General features: G+C 32.2%; 1 protein-coding gene across 2 annotated transcripts in view; it reads left to right on the forward strand.

Moving 5' to 3' along the window:
• Window positions 1–15292: 15292 nt before the first annotated feature.
• LOC111004181 (forkhead box protein O) overlaps window positions 15293–17570 on the forward strand; it is a 72757-nt gene continuing 70479 nt past the window's right edge. Inside the window, exon 1 of one of the 2 annotated variants that reach the window (XM_022275072.2) lies at window positions 15293–16233. In XM_022275072.2, coding sequence (XP_022130764.2) covers window positions 16005–16233 — 229 coding nt within the window. In that variant the 5' untranslated portion in view covers window positions 15293–16004. The remainder of the gene's footprint in view (window positions 16234–17570) is intronic. The other variant, XM_022275071.2, reaches the window with a different exon arrangement.

The following is a 17570-nucleotide window of genomic DNA, read 5'->3' on the forward strand; positions in this document are numbered from 1 at the left end:
CTTTTAAATGCAACAGTTTATAATAGGCCAATTATTATAGTAGGTTTATTGTTATGGTTGCTAAAACAAAATCAAATATAGAATAGTATTTGTTCAATTTCCTTTTCCATTAGCTTCAATCTGTTTTAGCTTTTATAAATGTACAGTCTTTATTAACAATTTTGATCGCGAAATGTCACAGTCGGGCTGCTTCATCGCTGAGCCGTGAGGTTCATTCAGTCGCGAGAATTCATTAGCCTTCCGGAAAAACGATCAAAGCAATTTAGAATCAATTACGTGTCATATATGAGTTACTACCATCGATTATACCTGACAAAGAAACGGTGATTACAAATATATCACGAAACCACTGACACAATTGATCCAAATGTAATGAAAAAAAAAACATTTTCTTTCTACTATGAAACTACATACAACCTTTTTAGGCCTGGGCCTCAAATTTCTATAACATCATCATTTGTCAATCTAATATGCAAATCGGTGAGCCTCCTGTGCCTGACATACGCCGTCAGAGGCAAGACGGTTTCCTCACGATGTTTTCCTTCAACGTTCGTGCGAATATTAAGTACATAGAAAGATATTCCATGAACAGCCGGGGATCGAGACTTCGACCTCGGAGCTGAAGCTACTACACCAACACTGCTCTTTCCTGTATAATGTTCTAAACAAACCAAAAAAATCGTAACAAAGGCTTATCTTTATGAAGAGATGCTAAATCTCCTATATTACAGGACTTTTAAGAACCACATTTCTATCTTAGTTTACTTTAGTTATAAGTATTGAAGCAAACAGAGCTTTGAGCGAAACGGTTTGGAACGTTCATTATTTGTTGGCTTGGCTTAAGTGGGGAACATCGATCAGTGCTATCTAATCTCGTCGCTTCCAGACGCTAGGTATAACAATACATATATAATAAACGTTCAATCAACTTAACAAAACATTGTGTAAAGATTTTCCTCAAACCTTATTACGTCAGCAAACGAGTTTCACCCTTTATTTCTGTAATATACATTTAGACTTAAATTGAAATTTGGTATAACTGACAAGTGCAGCTTTAGATTTGTTTGCGTTCAAAGAAAACACTTTTTTAACGGATTAAAGTTATGTAAACTTATAATTATTAAAACATAATTTAAATTTAACCGACGTTTCGCGTGCGTGGTCACGGTGACTGAAGACAAAGGTGTTAAATGATAAAAAGTATCACTGCTGTAGAAAATTTTATATTTTCTGTATTTATTTATATCGACTAAAAGATGTAGGGTTTCTGCTGAAATTGCTCACGGTTTCCTATTGATATTGTTTGCGTTTTTAAAGCAGAATAGCTTTAGTATCTAACAGCGTTTATTTCAACCTTTTTTTTAGGTTCATAATTACCTATCAATCTCCTCCTAAAATTTTACCGATCAATCTACTTCGTGCCTTCTCCATCTACACGACACTGGCGAAGTACCTTGTGCCCAGTTGGCACATATTAAAGCCATTAAAAAAAACAAGGGCGTAAAACGGAAGAGAATAGCTGGCAATAAACTCTCTGCCACTCTTTTTAATCGCCAAGTTTTTTCTCTTACACAACGTAATTATATACTTTTATACTTATTCAAATTTGCAAAGAGTTCGAATAAATAGTGCCCGTGCTACGCGTGGTTCTACGTGGATTAAGTAGACTCGTAGCTCTGAAAATCGTAGCACACGTTTGTAAAAATCGAATTCGAAAAAGCACTTTGAAGTTAAAACGGTCAGTGATCGAGAGACCACGCCTACGAAACGTTGATTTATAATGTAATGAATTCGTGTATATTTGTTCAATTAAACCAAAGTAAACTGTATTTAAATATCACTTAATCTACGTGTTAATAGTTAATTTGCTATCCTTATATCATTACCATTTTTTGAAAATCTGCATTTTACACCTTATTTAGTTTTTTTTATATTATTTACCTTATTTAGTAGTTTTATTTAGTTTAGTTTTAACGTTGTTTTGAGTTTTTGCTGTAAAAAAGCGATTCCATTGCATAAATACGTATAACTAGCAACAAAATCAGTATATTTTTTTGTTATTAGAGGACATTAGAATAAAGTAATAGACATTTAATAATATTTTTTTTTGCTGTCTCGTATTTCGATTGTACTATATTTAGATTACTTTATTAGAAATAAAGTCTTTAAACCTTTATTTTACTTACTTTTCTTACCTTAATTAATTTACTTACATGATTTCTATAATGCAAATAGTTTAGCAGTAAATTGTTGTAAGTTGGGTTCTATCAATTAATACCTGACGTTATCATATGTACAAGCATATAATAGATTAAAAAAAATATTGTAAGAATACTGCAGGGATCTGTTGGTATGATATATTAGCCATGTCTCATAATTACATATAATATAGCGAAACCGCGCTATCTTTTACGAGCTATACGTGTTTCTGAAGAGTGTAATAATTTTTGACTTATGGATCCGAGATGTTAGAAAAGCCTTTTTTTTAATAAAGAAAAAAATACAGTTTTTCACTATCTAAATGTAGACTTAATCTTTTCTTTAATTTTTATATTGTAATGTTAAATTTTCTTGTATGACTTTGATATCAATCTTAAATTTGATAAAAACTAAAATAATGAAAGTTTGAAATTGGATGAAATGAAAAAGCGACAGTTAAAAGAGATTGACATCTAAATTCATAAGATTAAACTTTTATTTAAGTGTTGTAAGAAATTCTTCAAAAAGTTTCTGTAATTAATGACTGTGTAAATAAAATTGATAATTTTCATCTAATTTTATAATTGAACTACTTAGGTACTTGAATTATTTATTTTTTACATGTATTTTTGTTATTCAGAAATTAATTAAATACACATTTAAAACTTTACACTGTATCATTTCTGTATCACTTCCTATCTCATTTTCTCCCACGTTAAATCTTATGATCATATGTGTCTGTCTTTTTTTACTGTCGCTTTTTCCGTTGCATCCGGTTTGAAATCACAACGATTCTAAAGAAGTTTCACTTCAAATAACCTGCTAGCCCTACTAATACAAGTTTTGGCACTCCTTGGTAGAACAATTTGTTTCCAACCCAACTAATAATTTGAGTACAAGGTCCGAGTTTGTAGTCATGTGATTATGCAGCCTGTTTTTTTTAAGTAAACGGGCAGAAGGCTCACCAGATATAGCCCCCCCATGGATATGGTGAATGTGGTAAATCATAGAACAGATTTTTATTTTATTTCTTACTTATGAAACTTTAATGACGTTGTGGTATATAAACAAAAACAAAACAAAAATTCCCATTATTAAGTTCCTGGTCTTAAATATACATTTTAGTACATTCCTTTTAAGTTCTATAACTTGTGTTAGGGATGCATATGACATTTGAATAATTGTAATGTAGAGAAAGAGTAAAACTTGCTGAGTTTCTTGCCCGTTCTTTTCAGAATGCCTCCTGGTAGTTTTGAGAACGGGTGGCGTGGTCTTGCTCTTTCGCGAATTTTGTAAACGTTTTTGACATTCATAAGCATGCCCTAAGACGCATCTAATTTGATTTTGATTGAATTTTGATTTTATTTTTTATTCTATATTTATATATACTAGTGCTGGGCAGGCTACTTCTAATTAATATGTTATATTTGTTTTAAAATAAATATTGTTTGATGATTTGCTTTTTTAAAAGAGTACCAAGATTTTTTTACGGCGGCTACTTCTCTCGGCCTACACCCTCTGTCTTCTTTGCCGATGAGTTTAATTTGCCATAATAAACGTATTTTAATTATTTTTTTATTGATTTGATTTTGATATTTCCAGAAGGTTCGGAAGTGCGTTTCCAGCCTTTCTTTTGAATAAGCACCTCTAAACTGTAAAAGTTTATGTATTTATATGTAGCTTATCTGTTTTTACGACCATACATACATGAAATAGCTGTAAAACTTTATATATGCAGAAATGAACTGTAATAATGTGAAACACAGACGAATAATCCATTTGAAATTCGACTTTGTGCATTGTACAAACTGCTCAAGCACCTTTAAGTACTGAATAATAGTGTTGGTAATACGCTGACCTGTGACCGTTATTTCCTGAATAATAAATTGCTCCCAACGTGTTTCATACCGCACCATTAGTTAACTGTACATTTTCACATTTCGAATTTCACCTTTATTTTCAGCCCAACGACACTCCAATATTTTATTTTAAACGCTTTCTGAAGGGCCACTTTTCACGAATAAAACATCGGAATATTTTCACAAATATTTTTTTATCTCGTTAACAGCTAACAAAAATTTATGATTATTCGGAAAGTCCATAATATACTGCAGTAGAAATAAATATGGCATATAAAAATGGTAAGCGAAGTTAAAATGTTTCAGCTAAAATAAATTTAAATTCGGTTTACACATAGCTTTCTTCTTGGTACATAAACTGGATTATTTTATATATTATACTACCCAGTTATATATCAGAAGCTTATAAGTAATAGAAATTTGCACTATGCATTCTTAATATAAACTCGTTATGTTATTGCAATTAAGTTACTGTTATTATTTTTAATATATATCTACAGTTCATTTTCACGTGTAACAAGAGATTTAGATTTGCCGCCAATTCACAAACAAAAATGACAAATGAATGCATGTAATGTTCTAAAATTGAAATTCGAAAAAGTTTTCATTAGCAATGTTTCTTACTGGCCAGTTCTAAAAATGTTGTGTTACCCACGTATTTGAAATATCAAGTTCCTTCGACCAAACCTTAATTTGACCTTTATCCACACTTATGGTGTCTAAATTAACATGCTTATTTTATTCCGTGCATAGGCAATAATTTTCCTGCTAGCTTTAGCATTCCACCACACGTTATGCCAGTCATGTGTAGCGATGTATCGCTTTGGTTTAATTAACAAATTCAATTAGTAGCAACACGAAGTATGCGTGCCACAGAGATTGCATGGAGACTATTTACCACTTAATAAAGTGCCTTTATACAGAACATTGCAGTGTACTTCAGTGTTAGTGGATAAGCTGGAGACTCAAATTATGGCTGTGCACGTTTGGATGTATCAGGCACCGAGAGCTGACAGCTTACATGTATAAAAATTAAAAGTTAAAAAAAAGTGACTTAGTCTGACGCAACATTGTAGACGTAGATCTTCTAGATTACTTATCGTTATTAAAACGTGATTAATAAAGCAACATCGCCGATGTAGAAAATGCATTGGTTGACACTAAAATCATAATTGTGTCTGTAATACAACGGGAATCTATAAAGAAATGTGGCGCTCGGCAGCGATAGAGATATTATTAAATTTCTCAACCCTTAGGCTCAAGAGCTGACAAATTAAATGTTTATAGGGAAAATTGAAGTTATGACATTAATTGTATGAACGTTAGCAAGTTACATTATATTTGACTATGAACGTGATATCAGTATTGACAGATATGAGTATAACATAAGCACCTTGTAAATTTTTCAACCAGCACAATTATTTCTTTAATACATATACAGTTAACAATAATCAAATAGGCCGATTAGTACTGTACTTTCCCGAACACATGTGAAACTAAAGGTATACCTGTATTTCTATTCACCTTATAGGTAAAGGTTTGTTTAAAAATCAATATCAAAAATAATATTGTCTCAGCTATGAAAGACTGCAAAACAATATAGCACGGTAATTGAGTGTAAAATGGACCCCGATATTTCAACCATTTATTGTATGTAAAATATTTACAAGTGATGCATCTTCTCGCATCTCACAGCAATAGGACCCAATAAATATTGAAAGCTCTCGAATATATTATGCTTTTAAATTTTGTTTCTCTTTTATATTGAACATGCTTTAGCATAGAATACTAAAATAAACTTGAAAAATAATATCAGTTCGATGGAATTTGTGTAGGATCTCTTTTACTTTTTATTAATTATTAAAAAAACACTTAGACAATATAAACCAAAAAAGAATTCAAACAGTATATATAAAACAGAAAACATAAGTAAGACAAAAAAAATTAAATAAAAGTAAACTAAAATTAAACATTAAACAAACGACAAATGAGACAAAAGAGTCCTCTGGCAGTGAGAGTGTCCATGGGCGGCGGTTCCAAAATATATATATAAATTATAGATGTTTGGCTAAAACACAATAAATCGAAAATTATATGTTATTTATACTTGGTAAATCTTATATCATTAAACCCCAAAATTAATTACTTTCAATCATTTAAAAGATTTTCTTCAACCACTAAAATAGAACCTAACTGTGTTACAATCTAATAGGAGATAGTTGATTAAATTTGCTTTGTGCACGGAACAAAAGGCGTTACCAACAAAGGCGTCAAACAGCTGCGTCGGACGTTGCAAGTACAATAATTACCGACGTGTTGATTGCTTTGCACTAATCACACCTCTGCGATACGTGAATTACTTTGAAAATGGAATGGAAACTTTTACTATTTTAAAAATAGAACGATTTTCTTGTTGTCATTGCAATAGACGGGCATCTTGTGTAGCGAACGTCGGTTTCATAATTGATTTTTTTAAATAAATAGTTACACAGTGGTGAACTTAAATATCATATAGAGATAATAAAATTTCTCTTGTTTATATCGTCTTTAGACAAACGCGAATTAATTACATTATTTATTAAAGGTTTAAAATGCTTTGTGTTCAGTAAATCGCTTCGAATTCGTCAAGGGTTTTTTAAACATTTAAATATAAGGTAATATAGGAGAAGGATTGAACTATTCTTGAGAGAAATGGGTATTTAGGTAAATTCACACACTGCTGCATGCAAGGTATTTCGATCTAAATCCTATCCAATATCTATATGATGATTTTAAAAACAGACCGTTTTGAAACACGAGAAATATGTGTAATATATATATTTTTTTATAAAAAAACACAACATGTGTACATAGGTAATTTATGTAACAAAACATACGTCAAGTACGGTAGAATTGTAACTCTTTTACATATTATGTAAAAATATTCAGGTCTAAATTCTTTCACGTAATATAATTAACATTATAATTCATAGTCTCTAAAAATGCTATAAAAATACAAACCCAGCCTATTAGTCGGCTTTTTCAGAAAAAAATGTACAAATCATGTTAAAGTTAAAAGTCGCACAACTTTTCAAGCTTCTAGAACCCAGGGTTATCCATAACAGGCTTTAATTAATAGCTTTTTGTCGTTTGAATATATGCATCGATACCAGTACTTTATTTATGAAGTTGTTGTTTATGTATATCATAATGGAGACTACTATTTGAACTATGTTTTTGAATCTCTTAAAGTTATTTAGATATCGAATAGCCATTAAGCTTACATAATAATGATGAAGAGTTTCGAAGATATATTTCATTAAAACAAAGCAACGTTTTAACAAAGGTATCACTTTCCCGAACACGTATAAAGCTTTGTTATCCAGGTTACGAGAAAATTGAGAAGCTTGTCTGTAGACTTAACGTGATCTGATAACAAAGAAGGCCTACCAATCAGACTCCTCATTAGACAAATTTAATAAAGTCTGTACTAGTTGGCTGTAGACCCATAGTTATTTTTAATCTGCCCACAGGTAAAGTAAATTTTTTTTGTCAAAAAAAACTTCTTCTGTACATTGGTCGTAAGAATTGGTATGTATGTTTATAGATAGATAGATATGTTTGTATTCAATATGAAGACTTCAATAGTTGTATTGTTGTTTTTTTTCTTAAAGAAAGAAATGATGAAAAAAAAAAGATTCAGGGCTAGACTAAGGCTGTACTATGAACTATACTCTGGTATATATCAATCCAGATAATCTGATTTACGGGAGTCAAACTTAGTGTTATCCTACACGGCAAGCATAGTACTAAATGCAATAAAATACATAATTTAATATTTCAGGTTCAATTTACAAGACATTTGAATGTATACCCGATATAAAATGTAGATTATAAAATCTTTTTAAAAGCAGTGTAGGCCAAGTGGCTTCACCGTGCGACTCCCATCCATGAGGTCGTACGTTCGATGCCCGGCTGTGCACCAAGCACTTTCATTCTATACACGTATTTTTCATTCTCTGGAACGGTGACAAAAAAGTGGTGAGGAAACCGGCTTGCCTTAGACTGAAAAAGACGACGGCGTGTGTCAGGCACAGAAGGCTGATCAGCTACTTGCCTAATAGATTGACTTATGATCATGAAACAGGACTCTGAGGACCAGAGCTAAAAAAGATTGTACCGCCACTGATTTATTTTAAAAATCACTTTAAGGGATCTTAATAGAGGGATATTTTAAGTTTACTAAATTTATTCAATAAATTTGATGTATAAATTGTACTAAAGTCGTTAAAAGCTCGTACACCATGTCCTCGAATAAGGAGGGCCAAATAAAAAACCTTTACAAGTAGATTTACTATTTTATTACTTGACAGTTAAAAATAATTCCGAAAAGGCTTTATCATGAAACATTCCTTCTTGAGATAAACACATCGTTTAACCAATTAATATTATTCTTCTCAATTTTACTAAGAAGGAAAGATTTGTGTTTATTTGGTTATTTAAAAACGGGCAAGACGCTTATCTGACACCGCCGCCCGCAGCCATGCATGCACACAAGGACAGAGGGCTCGCAAGTACCGCCTTTTAGAATATTTGTATATCAAAAATACTACAGTACTACAACTGAATAAGTTGTAGTACTGTAGTATTTTTGATACACAATAACAAATTATTTAATTATGATATCGTTTACGTTGTTAAATAAATCAATTGAATTTCTCCACAATGCGTGAGTTTCATATATTTCTCTATTAAAGGTTTATGTATTTTCAAAAATTTATAGAAAATATTGCTAAGTGATAAGATACCATTTGGCACTATTAATAATTTAACATTATTGATCGTTTTGTGTATATAAAATAATACACAACGATCTTGTTCTATATACGTATACATGTACACATGGTATACTTGTGTTATTTTACGAAACATAAATATGGGAATAAATATAACGCCTGAGGATTTATTTAGGCAAATTTGCCACAGCCGAGATATGAAAGTTCTTACGATGTGGTTAAAAATCAATATATACATTTAATTTAAAAGTGTTGTTTTCAAAAAATAACAAAATTAATTGAAATTTGGAAGATTTGTTCACTTGATAAATGAAGCTATGAAATATTATTTATACTAGCAGCGTGTGCTGCGTGTCGTCTTAATAATTATGATTTTTTACATAGCTTACTTTTTATTAGCTACATACCAACATAAGGAACATTTTCTCCATCTCCTAGGCTGTTTGGTTTTCCGGAATAAAATCAGAAATAAAACTAAATTTTTTAATAGGTCATATTTTTTCTATTTTTATCTCGCTAAAAACCTTCCTCTGAGTTTAAGAGAATGAATAAAAAAGGCTCCTTATCATTTACGAATTTTGCGCTTAGCGACATAATTTCCAATTTATTTATTATATGCCTATTCCTTTCTATTATTTAAATTAAATACTCATCCAATATGATTCCTTAGGCTCGTAATCCGAAATAATAATAAAAGGATAATTCATTTAAATGTTAAATATACATAAAGATTTATACATTAAAGATAAAGAAAGAAAAGATAATTCAATGTCTTGTAATGAACAAAGCGCGCAACAGATGAAAATTTCATTGTACGCATAAAAAGTACGAAGAAAATAAGCTAGAAGTAGAAATAAATACAGAAATAGTAAATAAGTGGAAATAGATAATTGAAAATTATATACCTACATAAAAATGTTATAGTTGCGAAATCATTTGAGTCGCAATAAAGGTACTGCGTAGTACATGATTTTTCCTGAAATTCGTGGTAATATATAAAAATATTTATGTGAAGCTGTTGAATAAGACGATAATAGGATATATCTTTATCTTAAATAATAAAAATACAAAGTTTTATACTTACCAATCATTCTAGCGCGCAATACCGGCAGGCGCGCGTATGGCAATTGAATTCTTTTTAAATTTACTGCGAAATAAGAAATCGTTAAACTTGATATAAGCTTTAAAAAATGATTCTAAGTATTCGGGAGCTTCTGATGAGCAGGGGACCACTCGTCGCGATGGTGTCGAAGCGACTGAAAATCTGGGGAGCTTTGCCACAATGATTCTGAAACCTTCCCAAGGATAAGCCTCCCTTTCGGTTACAGAAAAACGTCACCATATTTCAGATTTTATTGTAATTACCTTACTTATTATTAGGTTATATTTTATGGTTGTATACTTTTAAACTATTATTTTTATAGTAAATAATTAAAAAGAGGGAATTAGAATATTAATGAAATAGTCTAATATAGCGCCATCTAGTTTAAAATGAAATTCTTTTAATAAGGTACATTGTAGCTATAAAATAAATAGTTTTAATCTAAAATCCGTGCCACCTAGTTAGAAAATTATACAACTAACATCGTCAATATAAAGTAGTTTAAAACAGAGCCCCCTAGCCTTATATGAACAGCTGAAAAGCTTAATTGAAATAAAGGTCTCCTAGCAAAATAACAGAGCGTAATTTAAAGCAAATCTGGAACTTATAGGCACCGAAATGTAGAATATGAAGTTTGAAGTGTACTGTTCAGCGCCATCTAGTTCTAATGATTTTAAATTACGTACTCAACGTGGCGCTAGTTCAAAAAATGCAAGTAGACTACTAAATTATGTAGTATAAGCAAAAATTAACAAAACGCAAAAAAATAATTTGAAATTTTTGAGAACCCATAACTAAAGCTTACGTTTGCTCTTCCGAAAAATATACCCTTGAAATCCCATCATAACTCATAACTCCTCCTTTCTTGGCGATTCCTTTAAGGTCTCTGCAGTTAGGCTATGGAATTCCTATCCCTATTCGCTTAGCTCCTTCTCTATCTTCCTTTAAATTTGTTCTGTACAAACATTACCTGTCCACATTGTATCCCTAACATTCGTACTAACTACTATCTGATGTGAGACTGATCTTGATTTAGATTTTCGTGATTCAAGTGCACTTTTTACTTTTTGTTTTTCATTGATCCAGTATCAGTTAAGTTTATATTTTTTTTTGTTCCTGTTTAGTTTCTTCTTAATAACTATATGTTATATGTATTTTTGCACTTCTTACCTACCCTAAGTAATTTCATACATTTTTTTTCCTTCTCTCACAGTGGTTGCCTGGAAGAGATCGCTCGAAAGCGATAAGGCCGTCAGTTGCTTTCCTTTTCATTTAACTATGTTAAATTTTTATATTGTAATGGAAAGGAAGTGTTAATAAATAAACTAACATCTAAGTAAGCTAAAATAATTAAAATTTAAAATGTAAGTGAAAAAAAATTTGTTAGCTACTGTATTTATCAAAAGTCTAAAATCTTGATTCACACATTCTAGTATCAAGCTTTCACGAGGTACCTACCATATTTATTTTTGACATGCACTTACCAAACCGTAAAAATTAAGAAAAATTGTCATTTAGAAACAATTAATTTTGATCAGTCAAATAATATAATTTCAATTTTGTATTTAAGAAATAGCAACGCATTTCAACATACATACGCTGAATATTCAAAGTACATTTATAGCTTTCTTTTAGAGCAAACCTATACGGTAGATCACAAGATAATAGCCAGTAAATAACGTCTGGAAACTGAACAGCTGTAGTGCGTTAATTTAATCTAATGTGCTATTAAGTAATATCCGACTGTACCTTCTAAAAATTATATAAAATAGAGCCTTTGGAATAAAGGTTAAATACAGATTTTATTACATCTATTCTGAAACAACTGATTCTGTGGGCTGTAAACAAAGACTAAAATAACAATTTGAATTTGGAATGTGAATGTTGTTAGTAAATGTTTCAATCACCGAAGGGATCGACCACGTAAATTGCATGAAAAAAATTAAAACATTACTGGCTGTCGAAAATAATTCGCGGTCAAATTAAAAAAAGTTTTGAAATATTCAAAACAAAACGCGAGAAAGATAGGTATATTCTTATTATATTATTTACTTTCTTTTTCATAGATATAAGGGAATAGGTACTTAAAAATGTATAGTTAGCATCTAATACTACATGTATATTTCTTATACTCCCTAACTGAATTAATTCTACTTCAAATCAGTTTATTTTAATTTGTATATAAACTGGGAAGATGATCTGAAAAGATCAGTTGGCAAATCTGGCACTCCATAGCACAGGGCCGACAACAATGGGCATCTTTGGAGGAGGCTTTTACCCAAACCGGGGTTCCTATTCATTCGTAAATTAATAATGTATATAGATATTACTGACATAATCTAAGCTAACGTACTAACAAAATCAAGGTTTTTTTAGTTACTGTAATATAACAACTACCAACCATTGTAAAACAGGAAATAAAAAGGCTTATTATTATTTTTATTAATACGGGGGAAAACGAGCCTGCGAGACGCTCAAGAAGGGCAGTCATTGCAGCCCATAGACATCAATTTTTAGTGGGTGCGTTGCCGGCCTTTGAGAGAGGAGTAAGCTCGAATTTTGAATAGTTGGAGGTCGTATCTCTCAGGGAAATCACCGGGAGTCGTTTCCACAGTTCGCAAGTTCGCAAAAGAAAATGCCTTGTGAAACGGACTGTCGAAGATTTCCAGCCATCAAAGTGATGTTGGTGAAATTTAGAATTCATACGGCTCGTACGATGCTGAAACGAGAGAGGTGGTATCACCCCAAACAATTCTTCAAAACACTCACCATAGTACACTTTATAGAAACCGCTAAGAGACGCAATGTCTGCGTAGAGAGTGTTTAGGTAATTTCCCACAATTTGATTTGAGTTGAGTAGTAATAAAGTAAAAATTGAAGTACTATATTACATTTTATTAAAAACCATACCATTAGAATCAATATTATTATATCACATCATCACATTATTAAAATGTAGGAAATGATGATTACAATGTTAACACACATACGTCTTGTGGTCTGTGTACGTAGTTTGTAGTGAAAATGTATCGTCAAATAAGCTTTTACGTGTATTTTGACGCAATTATTCTCGTTTATATGACGTTATGAATCAGTGCATTATACGCGGTTTCAATTGTTTATATGTGTGGTGTATGTATCTACTCATTTATATTTTACTATGACACCTACAAAGCAATTTTTATAAGATGTTGGCTACCTTAAGAAACCACTTTATACTGAACAAAGTTGTATACTCTGTTTTTGTGTATTTTTATAATCTTTAACTATACAAATTTTATATGCATTAACTGTGTAAGAATTAAAATGGAAGATATAATTTTTAGTCGTAGATTTGATAATTTTGTGCAATATCGGACAAACTTAGGCATTAGGCAACTTCGTAAGTAACTTAGGCATTAATCAGTGCTTATTTCTTACATTACCAAAATAGTCAACGTTTTCGTCTTTCCGACAAATTGTATGTCCTGAGTTATGTAACCTAATATTAGTTAACTTACATATATATGTTTTAATTAATAGTCATTAGTCATTTTCACACGTGGATATCCTTATTGTAATATGTCATAAGTATTGTCCTTATTTTATGAGAGATGTTTCAGTGCTATTTTAAATTAATTTTAAACATGGAGCCAAAAATAGAAACACCTGATACTATTTGATTAACTTTATATATGTTCGTATTATCTTCAATGTGACTTTTACAGCCAACATATGCGAGCACATATTCAATCGATTAACTGATTACAATGTTTATTAACAAAAATTAACTTTGAACACAATTTTTACATTCTATTAGTAATAGAAAGTAAAAATTGTTTTATATTTATATACACGATACGCAAAACAATGACAAAAATATATTATTATATATTTATATAGGACCGCTATCTCCAGCCACCTTTCGGCCGCCCTCATCGCAAATCCTGTACATCTGGCTCAAAGCCGGCCTCTCGAGTTTCTGCCTCGTGGTCCCGGCTATTTTACTAGACTATGTTTCCACCTTTTCTGACCACTTGTACAGCATATTTCCATTTTACTTGAAAGAAGAAGGAGTGAAAAAATGCACTAAAAACGTTCTTTTTCGGATGTCAGTTTTTCTTATCTCGATGCCAATAACCTCCCATTCCTCTTTTTATTGTCTGTTTGTGTTAAATCAAGATATGGTAAATTTTCATTCTTATTTACCGATACTGTCGTTTGGTGGTTTTTCATAACATATGTACTGTCAACATTTCTTTCTAGTCTTTCACTGGCCTGGCGTAGATCGTTTATCATGTCATTTGTCAGTGTGAAGTTTCTGAGAAAAGAATAATGTTATCAGCAAAATGTAAGGTGACTCTCAGAACATTAGCCCTTTTAATTTGTTCACTCTGATTTCAGTGATGGACATACCTTTAATTTTAATTAACGTAATTATTAATTTGTTTATTTGTCGGAAATCTATCTCTAAAAATTTGGATTGTCTGAAGGTTTGATTGTAGTTTACATTGAAAAGGCTCCAAAACTGCTGGACTATTTTGAATTAAATATTTTACTATTCAAATCCTATATTTTGTTCGAATACAATATTTAAATATATTACAAAATTATAATTCCCTGTATGAGGCATAAAAGTTAGGTGTTTAAAATATGAAAAGATATAAAAAAACATAAAACATCGTATATCACGTGCCCTGCCGAAATTGTTGACAATAGAGCAGTGATGTACAAAAATGTTACAGAAAAAATCAATATCTACAAAAATGTCCGCGATACCGTATGTCTGTCTATAAAGAACAATAAAATAAATATCCAGCCGTTCTAAGCCAAGACTGAACGCTACGTACTTTAGTTGAGAAATATTTGGAAAATTTTCCGAAGATTATTGACTCACTTTCTTACAAAAAATTGTATTTCGTATACAGCTGAGGTGGTGATTCAAATTTCAATACAAGTACGAAAGGTGATATACATAATATATGTAGGAATATTCCTTTAGTCACCAAGCTATTTCCAGACTATACATTTCACAGTTCCTTAACAAATAAGAGTAGTACGCTGATACTAGTTGTTAATTTATATACAACTTGTATAGTCCAGTAGCACTAATTGACATTACAAATGTGAGCTGCGAAGTTAATAAAAAACTTCACGCGGTCGAGATAGGTCATAGCGCGGGCGATTAAGCGGCTACTTGCCAGTTGGTGTCAACCGACCACAAACGATGATGGCCGAGTGCGGGACGCCACTTCTGCTATCAGCGCCACCCCCCTCCCCCCCCAAACGACCCACGTCGCCGTACGCGGCCAGCTCGGCGCCCGCGAGTTGAATTCGCACGCCCGCCACTACGCGATTCGCCTCGGCCCTCCTCAAGTCCTCACTCCTCAGTGTACGTGCGACCGCTCGCTACTGAGGACGGTTGTTTTATCTCGCGCACTCACTTATTACGCAGTAGCGAATATCGCCGACCGCGTGGACTCCTACAATCGTAACTCAGGGTTACTTTTGCATACTTTAGAGGACAGTAGCGCGTCCACCAGTCATTACTGTTATCAGTGTGGAAAAGTTTCCGTTAGTGTTTGCTTTAAACTTTTAAAAAACGTTTAAGTGCAGTGCTACTCCGGAACACAATTCGACCACATTTATAGTAAACTGGTAACGTGATCGCTAGCCACGTTACAAGGTTATCGCGCTTCTAGCTGGCCTGTGATGAATTGGAAAATCGGCGCGTAGTCGCTCACGTGGTGTGCGTCCCGCCCCCGCCGCGTTCCGAGCTTATATTTAGCGAAAATCGCCTCTAGAGACCGGTCCGATATGCTCGACTGACGTGATCTACACGCAGCTCTGTTTATGAGTGTTAGTGAGACGCCACATGTTATTAGCTTCGTATAACACCGATAAGGAGTTAGATAACCTCTTTGAATTTCTCGGTTCGAGCTCGAACGACATTCTGGAAATAGAGAGAATCGAATATGAAGGTGAATGTGATAGTGGGGTAAGAACCTGTGAAGGCACGCGCCAGTGAGCGCTTAGTGCGACACACCTACTAAAAAATTCCACTGCTCAGTGAAATTAGAATTCATAAAGATGTCTTTGGGAGGGGGGAGTTATCATAGCCCGTGGTCTTCCCAGACAGCTCTCTCCGAGTTAGAGGGAGCTATGGGAGAACTGGAGCCGTTAGGTGAACTAGCAGAGGTTGGATTTGAACCCCAAACGAGGGCTCGATCGAACACGTGGCCTTTGCCCAGACCAGAGAACTATGTTGACCCAGTGGAAGACGGGGGTTCCAAAAAGAATTCTAATCAGAATCTTACTGGTAATTAATGCTTTAATATTTAACTTAAAACGCGACGTGTACAGAGTAGAATAGATACTCATTAATTTTCAATGCCAGCTTAATAAAAACTATAGGAGAAATTAGCATTCTTAGGTATGTGAAGGTCATCGAAGTTACTTGTAGATAATAAAACTTAATTGATTGACATTTAGATCTATTAATTTGTATACGTAATCATAAATTTCTATAGTGTATGCACATTATCATAATTTCCTAATAAATTAATATTAAAATAGGAACTTCACAGCAAAAAGTTCGATGGCAACGTTTACTACTCAAATCAATAAATAAGTCTTTACAACCATACATAATAGAGCCAACAATTTTTTGTGCCGCATCTAGAGATAGATTTTTTGTTCTACTACGGTGCAATTAGACTAATTAATTTTCTATACATATAGGGTTAATATGTATATTGCATTAACAATATCATATAATGAACCATAATCAATTAAAGACATTAAGAGATTACCACACAATGAGCAATAAATAAGAAATATTTCATAGATAAGGATTTTTTATAAAAATATAGATCACCTGCCACTTGCTAAATAAATTGGTCAGCTGAAAAAACATTGGCGATACAACCCTTGCTATTGGCGTACAATACGTATTTTATAATATATATAAATATATCTCTATATACCCTATATAGATGATCTATATTATCTTATATGGCACATAGGCTGTCAACTTTTTTTGTATATGGCATGTGGTTTCCCTGACTAATTTTCTCGAGAAGTCCATCCGTGCTCAGTGTTGATACGAACAAGACAAATACTGTACCAACAATTCAAAATAGAGTCAATAGTATAGACAAACATTTGACCTAGACCTGACAACATATAATTAAAAAAACGGCTTCCATAGCACGTAAATCACCATTAATAAAGCCTACTATTTTAACTAAGCTCTATCGTCTCTTTCTGTCAAATTGTGTTGAAAAGAGATAGCTTTAATACTTTGTTCCAAGATGTAATAGAGTATATTTTTATTAATATTAAAAATGTTTCAATGAGGGAGTATAACTTAACTAGGAAATTTCATTTTACTTATTACTTAACCCTTGAGTATATTCTTCGTCTCCCACTTGTGGTTAACGAAACAGATTTTTATTTCTTTGTAGCCCTATTATCCGTTTATGTTTTTACTGATTACGAAGTTTCCTATATCATAAAAATAGACAGTTTAAAGTATAGTTTGAATCGAGGCCAATAAATTAAATTAAAATAGAATACATTGTGCGCACCTTTAGTAGATAGATATAAAAAAATAATGTGTATGTTATATATAAATTAATACTTCTGACATTAAAA

Source organism: Pieris rapae, chromosome 7 (assembly GCF_905147795.1).
Source record: "Pieris rapae chromosome 7, ilPieRapa1.1, whole genome shotgun sequence".
Lineage (NCBI taxonomy): Eukaryota > Metazoa > Arthropoda > Insecta > Lepidoptera > Pieridae > Pieris > Pieris rapae.